At 44.2% G+C, this 19686-nt stretch overlaps 1 protein-coding gene across 1 annotated transcript in view; it reads left to right on the top strand.

The window, feature by feature from the left end:
• The window catches only part of LOC133420126 (interferon-induced very large GTPase 1-like), a 61064-nt gene that overhangs the window by 11589 nt on the left and 29789 nt on the right, over positions 1 to 19686 (top strand). Inside the window, 7 exon segments of the mRNA XM_061709709.1 lie at positions 1567 to 1968; positions 2871 to 2958; positions 5149 to 5383; positions 5486 to 5545; positions 6582 to 6851; positions 12597 to 12857; positions 15516 to 15776. Of these exon segments, the coding sequence (XP_061565693.1) occupies positions 1567 to 1968; positions 2871 to 2958; positions 5149 to 5383; positions 5486 to 5545; positions 6582 to 6851; positions 12597 to 12857; positions 15516 to 15776 (1577 nt within the window).

The following is a 19686-nucleotide window of genomic DNA, read 5'->3' as shown; positions in this document are numbered from 1 at the left end:
TGGATGATCAACAGTTTAACATCTGGGCTGCAGCGATGCTCCTTCACAGGAACATTGTGAAGTATTTGTGAAGTATTTTTCTTCGGCGGATGCGAGTAAAGGAAAGCTCCTGTGTGACTGAGCTTTCTAAACTTTTATTTTTCACTTTAATCATGTTGTACCACAAAAGGGGGTGCTGGTTCAGTTATAAAAGAGTTATTAGGGCCCAAGCACTGACAGTGCGAAGGCCCTATTGTACCTGTAGGAATATTTTTCTTCGTTTTTTTTTTCTCGTTTTTCCTTCTTCTGATGAAATGAGGGCCCTTTTTCCCCCTGAACGTGCCCCAAAAGTCACCAAATCTTCCACCAAGCCAGGCCTGGCGAAAAATTAGATATTTAATGGTTTGCATTAATGGGCGTGGCCTAATGGCTCAACAGCACCCCCTAGAAAACTTCCTGCCTCAAGCCCCACAATACGGTTTGACGTACATGCATCGTGTAATTTTTGCGCGATTTATGCCATTTTCACGTGTCGTACTTTAACAAACTGCTGTTAGCAGGATCGTCCGTTCCACATAAAACTCGCTCAAGAGACACAAAAGAGGTTAACGATTAAAAGTTATCAAAATCGTGAGTTTTCGTGAAATTACGTGGCAATGGCGCCGTATCAAACTTCAACATTAAATAATAGTAAAATAATAGAAAGCACAAGTTGTTAAAAGTAAGGGCAGTAGAGTCCAGCAGGTACATATTACATTCTCAAAATGTCAAGAATTACGTTTCTATACGGTCAAAATGTACAAAGGCCGGGTCAAATACATTATTACAGAAGTAATCTTTAACAATTTGTACGGGGAATTAAACCAATTTGTCAATTCTATGCCACAATGCCTGTTTCCAGGTCTGATTTCACACAACTGACAAGAATTACGTTTCTCTATCGTCAAAACGTACAAAGACCGGGTCAAATACAGTATTACAAAGTGATCTGTGCCAATTCAGTAACAGCTATGTCATTTGTAAACTGAGTATATGAACATTTTTCATCTTTAAAAAGCTGAAAATCAGAAAAAATGGCTCAAAAATCACAGTTTCAAAATATAAAAGTTCAGTAGAAATCTGTGGCAGGTTGGAGAGGTGGATGGGACACGCACCTGTGTCCCATCCGCCTGAGTGGCTGGTTCTCTCCACCTGCCTGCCTTATAATGCGGAGCCGGACAGCAGCGAGGGGGTCGGAGGAGCTGTGTCCTAGGTGATGCTTGTGCACATGTGGGTGTTGTGGTAAATAAAAAAGGGTCTGCACGAAACTCTGTGTCTCTCCGTCCTTCGGTCGGGCCCCCCGTGGCACGCACCCTGCCACAAAATCTGTAGAAGACTAAGAGACGGTTTGACCAGAAAAGCTGCAGCAAGCTGCTTCTTGAGCACCGTTCTGGAAAACCGAGCCTCTGGCGGAACCAGGACTCGTGTTCACATGAGGGTCGTCTGGTCCAGACTTGTGACTGGACGTGTCCACAGTTTGTCAGTTCATGAAGGACCCAACATGTTTGTTCATTCGTGTCCCATGTGCTCTTGGCTTGTGTTTTCCAGCTGCGAGAGATCCGACTCTCCAGAATCTGAACGTGTGCCCGGACCTGAACCTGTATCTGCACCAGGATCAGGACCAGGACCAGGACCAGGACCAGAACTGGGAGCTGAACCTGAACGAAGACCTGATCCTGAAGAAAGACCTGGAACTGAACCTGCACCAGGATTCAAACTAGAGCCTGAATCTGAACCAGGACCTGAACCCAAAGCAAAACCTAAATCTGAAACAGGACCTGGACTGGGAGCTGAACCTGAACCAAGACTTGATCCTGAAGCAAGATCTGAATCTGAGCCAGGACCCAAACTACGACCTGAACCCGAGCAAAGACATGCGCTTGAAACTGAACCAGAGTCTGTATCTGAACCTGATCCCAACCCTGAACAACGTCTTTCCTCTGATTACAAGTAAGTCGTCACCCAGAACAACACACGAACAAACAAACTCAAATCTAAAAACAGAGGCTCTTTGTAATCAGGACACGCTTGTTGGTACTAACGGCACCAAAAAACAGTTGATCACCGAAGGAATTCAGAGATCAATCTCTAGTGGACCAGGAGGACTGGACTTATCGATAGAGTAGCAGCGAGAGGAAAGGGAAGGGTTTACAGACAGAGAGGCCAGACCTCCTCCATGGTTGGAGACAGTAGCACTGACCAAGAGAAGGAGGTGGAGGAGGAGGAGGTGGAGATGAGGAAGAGGTTAGGCTGTCTTTGGGAGTGACGAGGATTGATAGCATGAAGAAGCACCAGACAAGGTCTGGAGGGGGCATGGGAGTTCACCTAACCTGGAGAAGGTTCAACCATGTCCCTGGGACTCCAGGGAGTTCACCTAACCTGGAAAAGGTTCAACCATCTCCCTCGGGGACTCCAGGGAGGTTTGGCCTAACTGGGGGAGTCCAAGCGTTTCAGGCTCTTAGTAACGAGTGAGGGATGAATGGAACGGGCGGATCGGTGCGGCGTCGGCAGTGATGCAAATGATGTGTGAAAAATGAGACTCAGAACCGAGCTAATTATTCAAAAATAATCCGCTTCAGAAGTTATAACGATTTGATCAGAACACAAACAATAGAGGAAGAGACAGAACGTGAATAAAGCAATTAAGGTGAGGCAGAGATCGTCTGTGATGCAGAGTTCAAGGTGAATAACACAAACCTTGACTGACGCGTTTGAGTGGATAACTGAATCAGCCGTCTGTACATAGAGTGTTATCCTTTCACAACTAGACTTCAGAAGCTGTTACTTGGACCTGTCAACAAATCACAGTCAAGCATCTGCAGACCAATCCTCTATTCTCCTAATTTCTGCAGCAGTCAGCTTCAAACACATGTCTATGTGACGTCTGACGACCAGGATGACTTCAGGGAAGTGATGGCCTCCGGGAGTGACAACTATATTGTAAGTCAAACTGCTCCCAGTCTTAAATCAAAACCTCCTTTGTTCCTGAATGAGAAACTCAAGAGTTCCTTGTTCTTCAGCTTCTTCAGCTGATGGAAGCAGAGATCTCTCTCTTTCAGAGCAAATTATGTTACAGACAACCAATACATCATCATTCCAACAGACCCGTCAGTCGATGCTAACGCAGAAGGGCCAACTTTTGCAATTCCTAATTTGACCACCAGAGGCTCCAGAAGTCTGTAGAGGAAGAACCGGACAAACGCTCTGACAAAGCTGAAGTAGAGCAGCTAACGTCTGAGGGGCTGTTAGAAACGTCTGCCGCCATAGACGGGGCGGATGCAAAGGTAGCAGAGATTACTCAAGCGTTCAGTGATCCAGTGTGGATCTTGATCCAGTTTCTGAACCTCAACCAGGTCTGTCCCCATGAAGATCTCCGTTTGACCCTTTTATATTCAGGAGGTGGAGACACACAACAAAGAGCTGTTAGTGCAAGCGATGCATCTCCGGATCAGAGCTCTTGAAAAGAGTTGACCCGTGTCCATACCTACTTCACCTAAAAGCACACACGTTGACGTCAGTAACCACATCACGTTAGTTCCTTCGTTTCGGTCAGATGGCTACTGCACTAAATTAGTGTTTGTCTCTGCCGTTGCAGTGCTAACTTGAAAAGAACGGTGTTGCAGGCCTATGAACTTGTCCCTGAAGCATATGGACAAGTTTTCAAAAACTTGATTTTAACGTATAAAAATGTGTTTCCTCTAAAAATTACTCATTCCACAACCGCTCAACGGAGACGCACCTTGAAATTGGTGCGTAAAAATATATGTTGTCTCGAGGGTTGTCCACATGGATGTTAAAATCACCAACAATGATTATCAACACCGATCAGCCATCAGACAGCAGTTCACTGAAATATCAGAGAAGTTTCACAGTATTTGGAGGTGGGGGGCTGTAAACATTCAGAGTCAGGACTCTGGATGAGGGCTTCAACTGTACAGCCAGGTATTCAAGACTGAAAACTTCCAGGAGTTAACTTCTTACGTTTAAATTAATCGTTAAATAAGATTGCGACCCCCCCCCCATCCTCCTGCCCCGGGGATTTGGTGGTTAAACGTGAAAACCAGTCCGATCTGTCTTCTTAAGACCTTTTTTTATTTTTATCTTTCTTTTTACCATGTCTGCACACATATTAATGATTGATACCACCAAAAACTACAGAGCAAGCATGCAGGTGAACAAGCCAGTGTGTATGTCTATGTGTGTGTATGTATATGATCATGCGTGTGTGTGTGTATGTGTGTGTATGTATATGTTTGTGTGGCTGTGTATGTGTGTGTATGTGTGTATACGTATGTGACTGAGTGGCTATGTGTGTGTGTGTGTGTGTGTGTGTGTGTGTGTGTGTGTGTGTGTGTGTGTGTGTGTGAGTGTGTATATGTATGCGTGGCTAAATGTGTCTGTGTGTGTATGCATATGTGTGGCTATGTGCGCATGTATGAATACGTATATATATGTGTATGTGTGCATGAGTGTGTATATGTCTATGTGGCTATGTGTATGTATGTGTGTGGGTACCCACCTATCCCAGGCCGGCGAGGGAACGCGGGTGATGTGGTCCCCCCTCCCGACCCTGGTGTTGAGTGCATGTGATCAATGCCATAAAAACATGGAGGGGGAGGACAGGGTATCATGCTGACAATAATCCCCCCCCCCTCCAGAACTAAGTATCCTTGTTAAATGTATTTATTAAATGTTGAATGTGCAGTGTCTACAGTGTTATTAAAACTGTGAGGCGGGGAGTGCCGGGCCACGCGGGACAAGGTCTTCTTAAGACCTGATTGAATGTCACCAAAGACATGCTGATAACTGCTCAGCACAGTAGTTTTCTGCTGCGGATACGGGGGTTATCAGGTCAAACGATATGAAGTCTATCAGAGAATGGTGTTCTGATGAGACGATGGACCACACATTCGGGTGACTTGGACAGTGTTGACCCACAACACTACAAAAAGACCAAAAGAGTACCAATCGCAAGCTTTGAGTCTTGCACGTTAGGAAACGATGCTCTGTAACCCATTTTCAGATTTCTGGATATTCCTGAGTTTGTTCAAGTCCATCTGATTCTCTGTCAAGATTTCAGATTTTAACTTCTAACTTTAACTTAATTTATGATGCTTTCTTTCTTTAAAGGAGGTAAAGATGTGGTTGAAGGGCACTTTGGAGGATTTGGACTCCAGGGGGCTGAAGGAATTCCAGTGGTACCTGGTGAATGCAGATCAATCAAAGGATGGTATCAAACCGATCCCACTGTGTCGTCTGGAGCATGCAGACAGATTGGACACAGTAGATCTGATGATGCAGAGGTACTCCTCAAAGACCAGAGAGGTGGCCGAGACGATTTTAAAGAAGTTCAAAAGTGATAAAGGTCTGTTGTAGAGAAAGAAAAACACAAAAACCATCTTACTATGAGGATTTTATCACGTTTAAATAATAACTGATGATAACTTGTTTCATTGACCTCCAACAGAAAAATCCTTGTCGGACCTTTTTTTAAAGGACGATCCAGTCTTTCCAGCTGGTGCAACAGGTAAATGGTCCCGGTCAGTCGCATTGATTCACTTTACAAAAACTGTGAAATGGGTGTGTTTCCTTCCCGTCAGGAAGCTCTCGATGGAGCCTCTGTAGAAGCTGCTCCTGATGGGGCTCTGGCTTTCCTCAGTCTAAGGAGGAAGTAAAGGCGCTCTTGAGCCTTCTTGGCCAGTGATGCCGGGTTGGTGTCCCAGGAGAGGTGACGTGCACACCCAGGAACTTGGTGCTGCACCATTAATAGAAACAAGAACATGCTGGGAGTGAGCTCTCCTGAAGTCCACAACAATCTCTTTTGTCCACATTCAGAGAGATTGTTGTGTATGCACTACATGGTGACTAACCACGAACCTCCGGTGTGGCGCCGGGGTGGGTCGCGCTGCGGGTCCCGCCGCCGCTGGGGTCCCGCCGCCGCTGGGGTCCCGCCGCCGCTGGGGTCCCGCCGCCGCTGGGGTCCCGCCGCCGCTGGGGTCCCGCCGCCGCTGGGGTCCCGCCGCCGCTGGGGTCGCCTTGGGAGCCGTCGCTTGGCGGCCTGCAGCCTCCCCCTCACGGCCTGCCGGCTGCTGCGCCACCAGCGCCTCTAGCGCTGCGAGCTGCTGCTCCCCCTGGACCTGCAACATGGTCAAATGGAGGAAATTAGCTTCACAGCCTTGTTATAAAAACAACCAAACTGTAACAACACCGTGTCAGATTCATTGTCAAAAGGCAACTTTAAGGGAATCATGTTCATTACACATGTGGTTCTAAATACATGTTGGAATAAGTCTCAATCCTTGTCGACTCACATCCTTAAAAGGAAAAGTCTAAATAAAGTTTTTTTGGGCTCTAGTGGCCCTTTATTCAAATGCAGTTGGAAGGGGGTAGACAGAGAGAGAGATAATGCGGATGACATGCAGCAAAGGTGTGCAGGCCGGGATTCGAACCTGCGACCGCTGCAGGAGGACTGTAGCCTCAATATATGAGCCCCTGCTTAACCCACTGCGCCAACGAGCAGCCTGGTCTTAATAAAGTTTTTGTTTGTTTTTCTCTTCTCATAGAGAAAAATGTTGCCAGGATGATGAGTGACTTTGTTAAGAAAGTGTCTAAACAAACCCTGACGGAGCTCGTAGAGGACCTCGTAACTGACGGTGTCTTAAATGACCAGGACAAGAAGTCGATACTGGAAGAGAACCACACCAGAGTAAATAAGGCCAGCTGCCTTGTCAACATTGTGATGGAAAAGGAAGAGGAAGTCTGCAATAAGATGATCAATCATCTTCAAACCATAAATCTTCTGGATGTTTCCCCCGGTCCATCTGCCGAAAAAGGTTAGTTTACGTAGTTCTGAAATTATGGTCAATACCATGCTGGTAAGCATATATATATATATATATATATATATATATATATATATATATATATATATATATATATATATATATATATATATATATATCAAAATGCATATATATATATATATATATATATATATATATATATATATATATATATATATATATATATATATATATATATATATATATATATATTATATATATATATATATATATATATATATATATATATATATATATATATATATATATATATGCATTTTTGATATAAAACATATATGATATATTTTTAAATATGTAACATATATTTATCTTAACCGGGTACTCCGGATTCCTCCCACGGTCCAAAAACATGCATGCTAGGTTAATTGATGATTCTAAATTTCCCGTAGGTGTGAGTGTGAGTGTGCTGGTTGTTTGTCTGTATATGTGGCCCTGCGATGGACTGGCGACCTGTCCAGGGTGTAACCCCTGCCTCTCACCTGAAAATAGCTGGGACAGGCTCCAGCAGACCCCCGTTACCCTGCAAAGGATAAAGCGGGTATAGATAATGGATGGATGGATGGATGGATGGATGGATGGATGGATGGATGGATGGATGGATGGATGGATGGATGGATGGATGGATGGATGGATGGATGGATGGATGGATGGATGGATGGATGGATGGATGGATGGATGGATATTTATCTTATTAATGAGAGGGGTGAGGGGTGACATCCGCTGCTAGTCCAAGCGGCGAAAAACACATGGAATCACACAACGAACACACGAGCTGTAAATCTGCAAGAGAAAAAACAAACGAGAACAGAGACAAAAGCAGCAACCAACCCAGGTCCCCGGGATTAAAGCTAAGCTAGGCTACCGCGACTATCTAACCCCCAAGACTGCTGAGTGGGTGTGTCAGTCCAATTGATGCTCTACCTGAACTGTATCTATAGTCGAGGAGGGAGGGCGCAACCCCGCCACCCGAGAGAACAGAGGCCGACAAGGAAGATCCCAGAACCAGGAAGAACCCGGAACCCAGGAATATCCCAGAACCCAGGAAGAACCCGGAACCCAGGAAGAACCTGGAACCCAGGAAGAACCCGGAACCAGGAAGAACCCGGAACCCAGGAAGAACCCGGAACCCGGGAAGAACCCGGAACCCGGGAAGAACCCGGAACCCAGGAAGAACCCGGAACCCGGGAAGAACCCGGAACCCAGGAAGAACCCAGAACCCAGGAAGAACCTGGAACCAGGAAGAACCCGGAACCAGGAAGAACCCAGAACCCAGGAAGAACCCAGGAACCAGGAAGAACCTGGAACCCAGGAAGAACCCGGAACCCAGGAAGAACCTGGAACCCAGGAAGAACCCGGAACCCAGGAAGAACCTGGAACCCAGGAAGAACCCGGAACCCAGGAAGAACCTGGAACCAGGAAGAACCTGGAACCCAGGAAGAACCTGGAACCAGGAAGAACCTGGAACCCAGGAAGAACCTGGAACCCAGGAAGAACCCGGAACCCAGGAAGAACCCAGAACCCAGGAAGAACCTGGAACCAGGAAGAACCTGGAACCCAGGAAGAACCTGGAACCCAGGAAGAACCTGGAACCCAGGAAGAACCCGGAACCCAGGAAGAACCCGGAACCCAGGAAGAACCCAGAACCCAGGAAGAACCTGGAACCAGGAAGATCCCGGAACCCAGGAAGAACCTGGAACCAGGAAGAACCCAGAACCCAGGAAGATCCCGGAACCAGGAAGAACCCGGAACCCAGGAAGAACCCGGAACCAGGAAGAACCCGGAACCCAGGAAGAACCCGGAACCCAGGAAGAACCCGGAACCCGGGAAGAACCCGGAACCCAGGAAGAACCCGGAACCGGGAAGATCCCAGAACCCAGGAAGAACCCAGGAAGAACCTGGAACCCAGGAAGAACCTGGAACCAGGAAGAACCTGGAACCAGGAAGAACCTGGAACCAGGAAGAACCTGGAACCAGGAAGAACCTGGAACCAGGAAGAACCCGGAACCCAGGAAGAACCCGGAACCCAGGAAGATCCCAGAACCCAGGAAGAACCCGGAACCAGGAAGAACCCGGAACCCAGGAAGAACCCGGAACCCAGGAAGAACCTGGAACCAGGAAGAACCCGGAACCAGGAAGAACCCAGAACCCAGGAAGAACCCGGAACCCAGGAAGAACCCAGGAACCAGGAAGAACCCAGAACCCAGGAAGAACCCGGAACCCAGGAAGAACCCAGGAACCAGGAAGAACCTGGAACCCAGGAAGAACCTGGAACCAGGAAGAACCCGGAACCAGGAAGAACCCGGAACCCGGGAAGAACCCAGAACCCAGGAAGAACCCGGAACCCAGGAAGAACCTGGAACCAGGAAGAACCCAGAACCCAGGAAGAACCCAGGAACCAGGAAGAACCTGGAACCCAGGAAGAACCTGGAACCAGGAAGAACCCAGAACCCAGGAAGAACCCAGGAACCAGGAAGAACCTGGAACCCAGGAAGAACCTGGAACCAGGAAGAACCTGGAACCAGGAAGAACCCGGAACCCAGGAAGAACCCAGGAACCAGGAAGAACCTGGAACCCAGGAAGAACCTGGAACCAGGAAGAACCCGGAACCCAGGAAGAACCTGGAACCAGGAAGAACCTGGAACCCAGGAAGAACCCGGAACCCAGGAAGAACCCGGAACCCAGGAAGAACCTGGAACCAGGAAGAACCCGGAACCCAGGAAGAACCCGGAACCAGGAAGAACCCGGAACCCAGGAAGAACCCGGAACCCAGGAAGAACCTGGAACCAGGAAGATCCCGGAACCAGGAAGAACCTGGAACCAGGAAGAACCTGGAACCCAGGAAGAACCTGGAACCCAGGAAGAACCCGGAACCCAGCTAGAACCCAGAACCAGGAAGAACCCGGAACCCAGGAAGAACCCAGAACCCAGGAAGAACCCAGAACCCAGGAAGAACCTGGAACCATGAAGATCCCGGAACCAGGAAGAACCTGGAACCCAGGAAGAACCCAGAACCCAGGAAGAACCCAGAACCCAGGAAGAACCTGGAACCATGAAGATCCCGGAACCAGGAAGAACCCAGAACCCAGGAAGATCCCGGAGCCCAGGCCACCAGCAACCCCACAGAGGGGAGAAGAGCCCCCCAGCGGCAGCAGAGGGGACCCGCAGGCCCCCACGACTATGGGAAAAGGCAGCCAGGGAACCCACAGCAGCGGACTGGGACCCAGGCGAACCCTGACCCCACCTGACCTGCCGCCCAGGGAGGAGCGCCCCGACCGTTTACGCAGGCAGGTGCACCCATCCCTACGAGAGCGGCCCCCCAGAACAAAAGGAGGGGGGAACCGGAGACGAGCCCAGAGAGAGGGAACCCCCCAACAAGGAGACACCCGCGCGGGCCCGACAACGGAGGGCCCCAGACCCAGGCATCCCATCCATCATCCATCCATCCACCCATCCATCTATCCATCCATCCATCATCCATCCATCCACCCATCCATTTTCTATAATAATAATAATAATAATAATAATAATAATAATAATAATAATAATAATAATAATAATAATAATAATAATAATTAAAGCTGCAAGCAGCGATGAACAGTCCTCCACCCTTGTGCACATTCAGGCTGCAGTGGAAGCGCTTGTATGACTTGATGTAGATTCTTCAGGCCTGGACATTTAGCGGATGACAACAGCCACAACTCTCTATATCAAACCAATCAAAAGTTATGGCAGAAAATAGGACCTGTCAAATATCGACCAATCAGAAGAAGCGGCCGGGCTAATTTGCACCAATTAAGGTGAAGGAGTCAAAACCGATGAAGGGGGGACGCACTTTTGGGCGTCTATCGTCGCCACGCTAACACTTTTGACTGAGAAAAGTAATGCGCGTCATCACAGGATGGAGAGGCACATTTTGATGTATAACACACCTGGGTGTACATTACGGTTCGGGCCGCATCAACGGCCAAATAAATTGCATAAATTACACCAAAATTACACGATTAATTGAAAGGGCAACTTCCTGTTGGGTTTCGACCATGGCACCAAGACACTTTTCTTTAAGTTTCGACATGATACAGGTGTGTAGAGATTTTCGTGCATGTACATCAAATCATATTGTGGGGCTTGAGGAACAAAGTTTTCTAGGGGGCGCTGTTGAGCCGTTAGGCCACGCCCATTAACGCAAACCATTAAATATCACATTTTTGGCCAGGCCTGGCTCGGTGCAAAATTTGGTGACTTTTAGGGCACATTTAGGGGGGCAAAAAGGCCTTCATTCGGAAAAATAAAAACGAGGAAAATAAAAATATCCCCTACAGATACAATAGGGCCTTCACACTGTAAGTGCTCTGGCCCTAAATATATTTGTTTCAAATAATCAAAGTCCACAGATAGTTTCCTAAATAGTTTTATTAAGCTACAAATATGATCAATCATTCAAATAAATAAACGTGTCACCAAATAAATTAAAATAAATGACCAAATCCCTCATGTGTCCGTCCTGCGGTAGCCGACTCTTCTTCTCTGAATCTCCGTTGCCGTGGTTACCACCTGGCAGTTGATCCAGCGCAAAGATATTAAAGTTATCAGGAAATTTGACGGAGCTTGTTTTCTAGTAGTGTAAGTGAAAACCTTCACCTGGCAGCCAATCAGAATCCAGTATTCACACAGACCGTGGTATAAATATATATATATTAGACTATCTACTTTAGACTATCCATCCATCCATTTCCTATACCCGGTTTATCCTTTTGCAGGTCACGGGGGTCTGCTGGAGCCTGTCCCAGCAACTTTCAGGCCAGAGGCCGGGGTTCACCCTGCACACATCACCAGTCTAGAGCAGGGACACTACTTTAGACTAGTTTAAACCATTTTATTACTTACCACATTATAATCTGACAATTACACATTAGGGAGTGATAACTGCCAATGATTGGCTGAACTGACTGCCAAACAATCACATTAGAAATTAATGGAATGCTTGATAAACTCTCCTGGCGTGGTACAAATAAAATTCACCCCCTCAGAGTTGTCATGGATCTGAAATCAAACGACTGAGGCCAAAATGTTGGTTTTTTAACCAGGCTTTAAATAATTTGGTTTCTACGCTTTAAGTTTGACATCTTAAATTCAATACAAAGATGCAGGAATATGAGTTTAAATAAATAATACTATAACTCACTCACTCACTCACTCACTCATCTTCTCCCGCTTTATCCGTTCCCGGGTCACGGGGGCAGCAGCCTCAGCAGGGATGCCCAGACTTCCCTCACCCCAGACACTTCCTCCAGCTCTTCCGGGGGGAGCCCGAGGCGTTCCCAGGCCAGCCGAGAGACATAGTCTCTCCAGCGTGTCCTGGGTCTTCCCCGGGGTCTCCTCCCGGTGGGACATGCCTGGAACACCTCCCTAGGGAGGCGTCCAGGAGGCATCCGGTACAGATGCCCAAGCCACCTCAGCTGACTCCTCTCAATACTATAACCTGTTGCTTATTGGCAGCCACAAACTGTTGGCAAATTTACATTTTACATTGATTGTGTTGAGTTTATTGTAATGGCTTGTGGCAGTCTGCAAAGAAAATTATTACCCATCACATATATGCCAAGAATAAAGCCAACACCAAATCATTTATGTCCTTAAATAAAGTGAAACAATCACTTTGAACTGTAAGACTTGAATTGTGAAAAAACATATTGCTTTTACATTTTACTCTCACAGAACCAGTTCCTCCTACTGGGATAAAAGTCTCTAACGTCACCAGAGAGTCACTGTCTCTGCAATGGGATCCTCCAGCTGGTGAAGTGGAGTCTTGCATTGTGACCTGCTGCAGTGGAGGAGAAACTGTGGAAGAGAAGACAACAAACACAAACAGTGTTACGTTCAGCAGCCTGAAGCCAGGAGTGTCTTATTCCCTCCAAGTTTCTGCACAACTGAGAAACGGAACTACAAGCACCCCAGCTTCAATAACTGCCCAAACAGGTAAGTCAAAGAAAACATTACATTAATGAACTTCATCTTCCAGTTTCACATCATGTTGTTACATTAAGGGTTTAAATATAGATATCACAGCATTGCAGCAGTCAAAAGCATTTCAGCCTTTTTGGTTTTTGGAACGTAATATTTAGGAAATATAGGGATAAAGTTACAAACATCTTGTCAGAATACTAGTGTAAAACAGTGTGTCTGTGTTTAAAACAATGAGCTGATGTCTTTTTTCTTCTGGTAAAATTTTGTTGTCCAAGTTTCTTGCTGGGTAAATTCTATGCCTGAGTTGGCTTTAGGCAGCTGCTGTCCTATAGAGTGATGTCTGGTTCGGCTCCCAACTACCTCAACTTAATCATACCCTCCTGGCTAGTCACTGTGCTCCGTCCTTTAGTGTGTTTGTACATGCATATATATATATATATATATATATATATATATATATATATATATATATATATATATATACATATATGTGAGGGATAATGCCCGACGAGGTGTACATTGTCATTAACATATGGACAATGCGGGGCGTGAGCCGTCCAATGCGAAGTGGAGGACGGTTTGTCTCCGCGAAGAATATTTATGATAATGTACACCTGGAAGGGTATTATCCCACTTATACCACGGTCACTTACCAAAAAACATAAATATAAATCAGTTATTCATGCTTTAATGTGTTTTCAGTTGAAATCTTTATTTTTATAACAAGCCACAGTTGAGCGGCTGAGCGACTATTTAACCTCTCGTCTGCAGCCGTTGGAATCTGGCGGTTTTTACCACCTGAGGGTCTGACTAATACCTGGAACAATCACTACCGTCCCATAAGAACCTGGTAGTTATTAACACCTGAGGGTCTGACTAATACCTGGAACAATCCCTACCGTCCCATAAGAACCTGGTAGTTTTTAACACCTGAGGGTATGACTAATACCTGGAACAATCACTACCGTCCCATAAGAACCTGGTAGTTTTTACCACCTGAGGGTCTGACTAATACCTGGAACAATCACTACCGTCCCATAAGAACCTGGTAGTTTTTAACACCTGAGGGTCTGACTAATACCTGGAACAATCACTACCGTCCCATAAGAACCTTAATGGATACAGTGTTGACTTTTCCAGTAACTAGGACGGACCAAAAACTGAAATAATAATGATGATGAGGTTGTAGGGTCTTTTAGTGCCGATCGGGCCGAGTGTTTGTAAATTTGAACGATGTCTTTGCGTTTAAGTTTGGCCAAGCAATAAGCGTCCGAATTTTCGCTTTTTTTTTTTTTTTTTGCTTTTGCGTGCATGTATGTCAAACCTTATTGTGGGGCTTGAGGCACGAAATTTTCTAGGCGGGGCTGTTGAGCCATTAGGCCACGCTCATTAATGCAAACCATTAAATATCAAATTTTTCGCCAGGCCTGTCTTGGTGCAAAATTTGGTGACTTTTAGGGCACATTTAGGGGGAAAAAAGGCCCTCATTCCGTCGGAAAAATAAAAACGAGGAAAATAAAAAACATCCCCTACAGATAGAATAGGGCCTTCGCACTGTAAGTGCTCGGGCCCTAAATATATTTGTTTCAAATAATGAAAGTCCACAGACACAGATAGTTTCCTAAATCGTTTCATTAAGCTACAAATATGATCAATCATTCAAATAAATAAAAGTGTCACCAAATAAATTAAAATAAATGACCAAATCCCTCATGTGTCCGTCCTGCGGTAGCCGGCTCTTCTTCTCTGAATCTCTGTTGCCGTGGTTACCACCTGGCAGTTGATCCAGCGCAAAGATATTAAAATTATCAGGGAATTTGATGGAGCTTGTTTTCTAGTAGTGTAAATTAAAAGTGAAAACCTTCACCTAGGTGTAGGTTATGACCTCCACCTGCCAGCCAATCAGAATCCAGTATTCACACGGACCGTGGTATAAATATATTTATTTTAGACTATCTACTTTAGACTATCCATCCATCCATTTCCTATACCCGGTTTATCCTTTTGCAGGTCACGGGGGTCTGCTGGAGCCTGTCCCAGCAACTTTCAGGCCAGAGGCCGGGGTTCACCCTGCACACATCACCAGTCTAGAGCAGGGACACTACTTTAGACTAGTTTGAACCATTTTATTACTTACCCCATTATAATCTGACAATTACAAATTAGGGAGTGATAACTGACAATGATTGGCTGAAGTGACTGCCAAACAATCACGTTAGAAATGAATGGAATGCTTGATATAAACTCTCCTGCCGTGGTACAAATAAAATTCACCCCCTCAGAGTTGTCATGGATCTGAAATCAAACGACTGAGGCCAAAATGTTGGTTTTTTAACCAGGCTTTAAATATTTTTGTTTCTACGCTTTAAGTTTGACATCTTAAATTCAATACAAAGATGCAGGAATATGAGTTTAAATAAATAATACTATAACCTGTTGCTTATTGGCAGCCACATACTGTTGGCAAATTTACATTTTACATTGATTGTGTTGAGTTTATATTATTGGCTTGTGGCAGTCTGCAAAGAAAATTATTACCCATCACATATATGCCAAGAATAAAGCCAACACCAAATCATTTATGTCCGTAAATAAAGTCAATCAATCACTTTGAACTGTAAGACTTGAATTGTGAAAAAAACATATTGCTTTTACATTTTACTCTCACAGAACCAGTTCCTCCTACTGGGATAAAAGTCTCTAACGTCACCAGTCAGTCACTGTCTCTGCAATGGGATCGTCCAGCTGGTGAAGTGGAGTCTTGCATTGTGACCTGCTGCAGTGGAGGAGAAACTGTGGAAAAGAGGACAACAAACACAAACAGTGTTACGTTCAGCAGCCTGAAGCCAGGAGTGTCTTATTCCCTCCAAGTTTCTGCACAACTGAGGAACGGAACTAGAAGCACCCCAGCTTCAATAACTGCCCAAACAGGTAAGTCAAAGAAAACATTACATTAAATAACTTCATTTTCCGGTTTCACATCATGTTGTTACATTAAGGGTTTACATATAGATATCACAGCATTGTAGCAGCCAAAAGCATTTCAGCCTTTTTGGTTTTTGGAACGTAATATTTAGGAAATATAGGGATAAAGTTACAAACATCTTGTCAGAATACTAGTGTAAAACAGTCTGTGTTTAAAACAATGAGCTGATGTCTTTTTTCTTCTGGTAAAATTTTGTTGTCCAAGTTTCTTGCTGGGTAAATTCTATGCCAGAGTTGGCTGTGAGCAGCTGCTGTCCTATAGAGTGATGTCTGGTTCGGCTCCCAACTACCTCAACTTAATCATACCCTCCTGGCTAGTCACTGTGCTCCGTCCTTTAGTGTGTTTGTACATGCATATATATATATATATAGATATATGTGAGGAATAATGCCCGACGAGGTGTACATTGTCATTAACATATGGACAATGCGGGGCGTGAGCCGTCCAATGCGAAGTGGAGGACGGTTTGAAGAATATTTATGATAATGTACACCTGGAAGGGCATTATCTCGCTTATACCACGGTCACTTACCAAAAAAAATATATATATAAATCAGTTATTCATGCTTTAATATGTTTTCAGTTGAAATCTTTATTTTTATAACAAGCCACAGCGGAGCGGTTGAGCGACTATTTAACCTCTCGTCTGCAGCCGTTGGAACCTGGTAGTTTTTAACATCTGAGGGTCCGACTAATACCTGGAACAATCACTACCATCCCATAAGAACCTGGTAATTTTTAACACCTGAGGGTCTGACTAATACCTGGAACAATCACTACCATCCCATAAGAACCAGGTAATTTTTAACACTTGAGGGTCTGACTAATACCTGGAACAATCACTACCATCCCATAAGAACCTGGTATTTTTTAACACCTGAGGGTCTGACTAATACCTGGAACAATCACTACCATCCCATAAGAACCAGGTAGTTTTTAACACTTGAGGGTCTGACTAATACCTGGAACAATCACTACCGTCCCATAAGAACCTGGTAGTTTTTAACACCTGAGGGTCTGACTAATACCTGGAACAATCACTACCGTCCCATAAGAACCTGGTAGTTTTTAACACCTGAGGGTCTGACTAATACCTGGAACAATCACTACCATCCCATAAGAACCTGGTAATTTTTAACACCTGAGGGTCTGACTAATACCTGGAACAATCACTACCATCCCATAAGAACCAGGTAGTTTTTTAACACTTGCTGGCTGCATGTGAGCTCTGAATTTTCTTTATTATCTTTATTTTACACCTGTGCAAAGCTTCAGCCAGCTAATCCCACATCGGGCAGTATGGGGCCGAAAAAGTCCGAGGAAATGGAGGAGATCAAGAGAGCGCTTGAATTTCTAACAGAAGAAGTCTCTGCTGTCAGGCTACAGCAAAAAAGTATTCTAGATCTGGTAGAGGAAGTTAAGACGCTCCGCATCCAAAATGCGGAAAAAGATAAGCGGCTTGCATATCTGGAGAACCGGGTCGTGGATCTCGAGCAGTACACCAGGGTAAATGATGTTATCATTACTGGGCTCCAGGTTAAGCCCCGCTCCTATGCACGCGCGGTGACCGCTGACAGAGGCGAGATGCCCGCAGAGCTGGTAGTCTCAACGGAACAACAGGTGGTTGCTTTTTTGCAATCCAAGGGGATCGAGCTAGATGACAATAACATCGAGGCTTGCCACCCACTGCCCAGGAGAAACGCCAGTGACAGACAAACCATTATCATGAGGTTTGTTAATAGAAAACATAAAAACGCACTACTGAAAGAAGGAAGGAAGCTGAAGGGAACCGATGTTTACATAAACGAGCACCTGACAAAGCACAACGCGGACATCGCCAAAAAAGCAAGATACCTAAAGAAACAGAAGAAAATTCAGCACACCTGGACTGCCAACTGCAAGGTATTCATTAAACTTAACGGATCACCAGAGGAGGCCAAAGTTCTGCTGGTAAGAAGTATGGAGGAGTTGGACAAATTCCAATAAGGTAACAAACACTTACACATAATGACAAACTCCAAAGGAGATCACCCATCTACTTTTGCAGATAATAGCAGTATTGCTCAGAGGATTTGTGATCATGACAGTCTAGAGCTACAAACATTTCAATACACAGATCACAGTCTACAGGACATGGAACATGATATAGACCCGGACAATAACTTCTTCAACTACATCAACAATAACTGCTGCTACTACACTGATGAACAGTATAACCAAATCAATAAGGATGGCAAATTTTCAATCATACACATTAACAGCAGAAGTCTATATGCAAACTTTGCAAACATTAAGGATTACTTGTGCCAAATGACACAATCATTTGATATCATCGCAGTATCGGAAACATGGATAAATGAGGAAAAAGGGGCAGACTTTGAGTTGGACGGATATGAGTTCATACACTTGGATCGGCAAAATAAGGGTGGTGGAGGAGTGGCATTCTTTGTGGACAAAAACTTGAACTTTAGGGTGGTTGAAAACATGTCACTTGTTATCAATAATATGCTTGAATGTATATCATTAAACATTTACAATGGGAAGAATAAGAATATAATTATCAGCTGTGTCTACAGGACACCGGGTTCTAATATTGAACTCTTCAAAGACTGGATGGAAGAAATGTTTTCCAAAATAACTCACAAAACAATTTTTATATGTGGGGACTTCAATATTGATCTGCTGAATCCAAACAGACACAAAATAACAGATGAATTCATCAATACAATATACAGTATGAACTTGTACCCAAAAATCACCAGACCCAGCAGAATAACTTCCCACGGCGCCACTCTAATCGACAATATCTTCACAAATGACATCTTCAATAACACAATAAGCGGACTATTAATCAGCGACATCAGCGACCATCTGCCAGTATTTACAGTCCATGACAACAACTACAAGTCCAAACATCCTGACAAAAAACCTGAATATAGAAGAGTGAGAACAAAAGATACAATAAATGCATTTAAAAATGACTTAATGGCACATAACTGGGATGTAATATACAATAATGATAACATAAATGGTGCTTATGATGAATTCATGAGAGTATTCAAAATATTATATAATAAAAACTGTCCTATAAAATTGTTTAACGTCAAAACAAAACAAAATCATCCTTGGATCACAAAGGGATTAAAAAATGCTTGTAAAAAGAAAAATACATTTTATAGAGAATTTATTAAGCAGAGAACCAAAGAGGCAGAAAATAAATATAAAAACTATAAAAACAAGCTAACAACTATTATAAGAACATCCAAGAAAGAATACTATCATAAAATATTAGATGATAATAAAGACAACGTTAAAGGTATGTGGAAAATTCTAAATAGCATTATAAAAAATGGTTCAAGACATGAGGGTTATCCGAGATATTTTATGATAGACAATACCGAGAAATACGACATGAATGAGGTGGTTAATTGTTTTAATAAATTCTTTGTTAATGTTGGGTCTGATGTGGCTAAAAGTATCCCTGATTCAGGAACATCAGAGGAACTATGTGGTGGTCTCATAGAAAGAAATCTTAACTCCATGTTCCTTACAGCAGTAGAGGAGAGAGAGATTAATGAAACTGTCTTAAAACTCAAAAACAAAAAATCAACCGACTGTGACGATATTGATATGACTATTGTAAAGAATGTAATTGAAGGAATTTCGAAACCACTAACGTACATCTGTAATTTATCATTTCAAACCGGTACATTTCCAAATAAAATGAAAATAGCCAAGGTCATTCCATTGCATAAGACTGGGAACAAACACCTCTTTACAAACTACAGACCTGTCTCATTACTCCCACAATTCTCCAAAATATTAGAAAAACTGTTCAATAACCGGCTAGATAAA

This window comes from Cololabis saira, chromosome 20, assembly GCF_033807715.1.
Source record: "Cololabis saira isolate AMF1-May2022 chromosome 20, fColSai1.1, whole genome shotgun sequence".
NCBI classification, from domain to species: Eukaryota; Metazoa; Chordata; class Actinopteri; order Beloniformes; family Belonidae; genus Cololabis; species Cololabis saira.
This window is presented reverse-complemented; position numbering and strand designations above follow the sequence as displayed.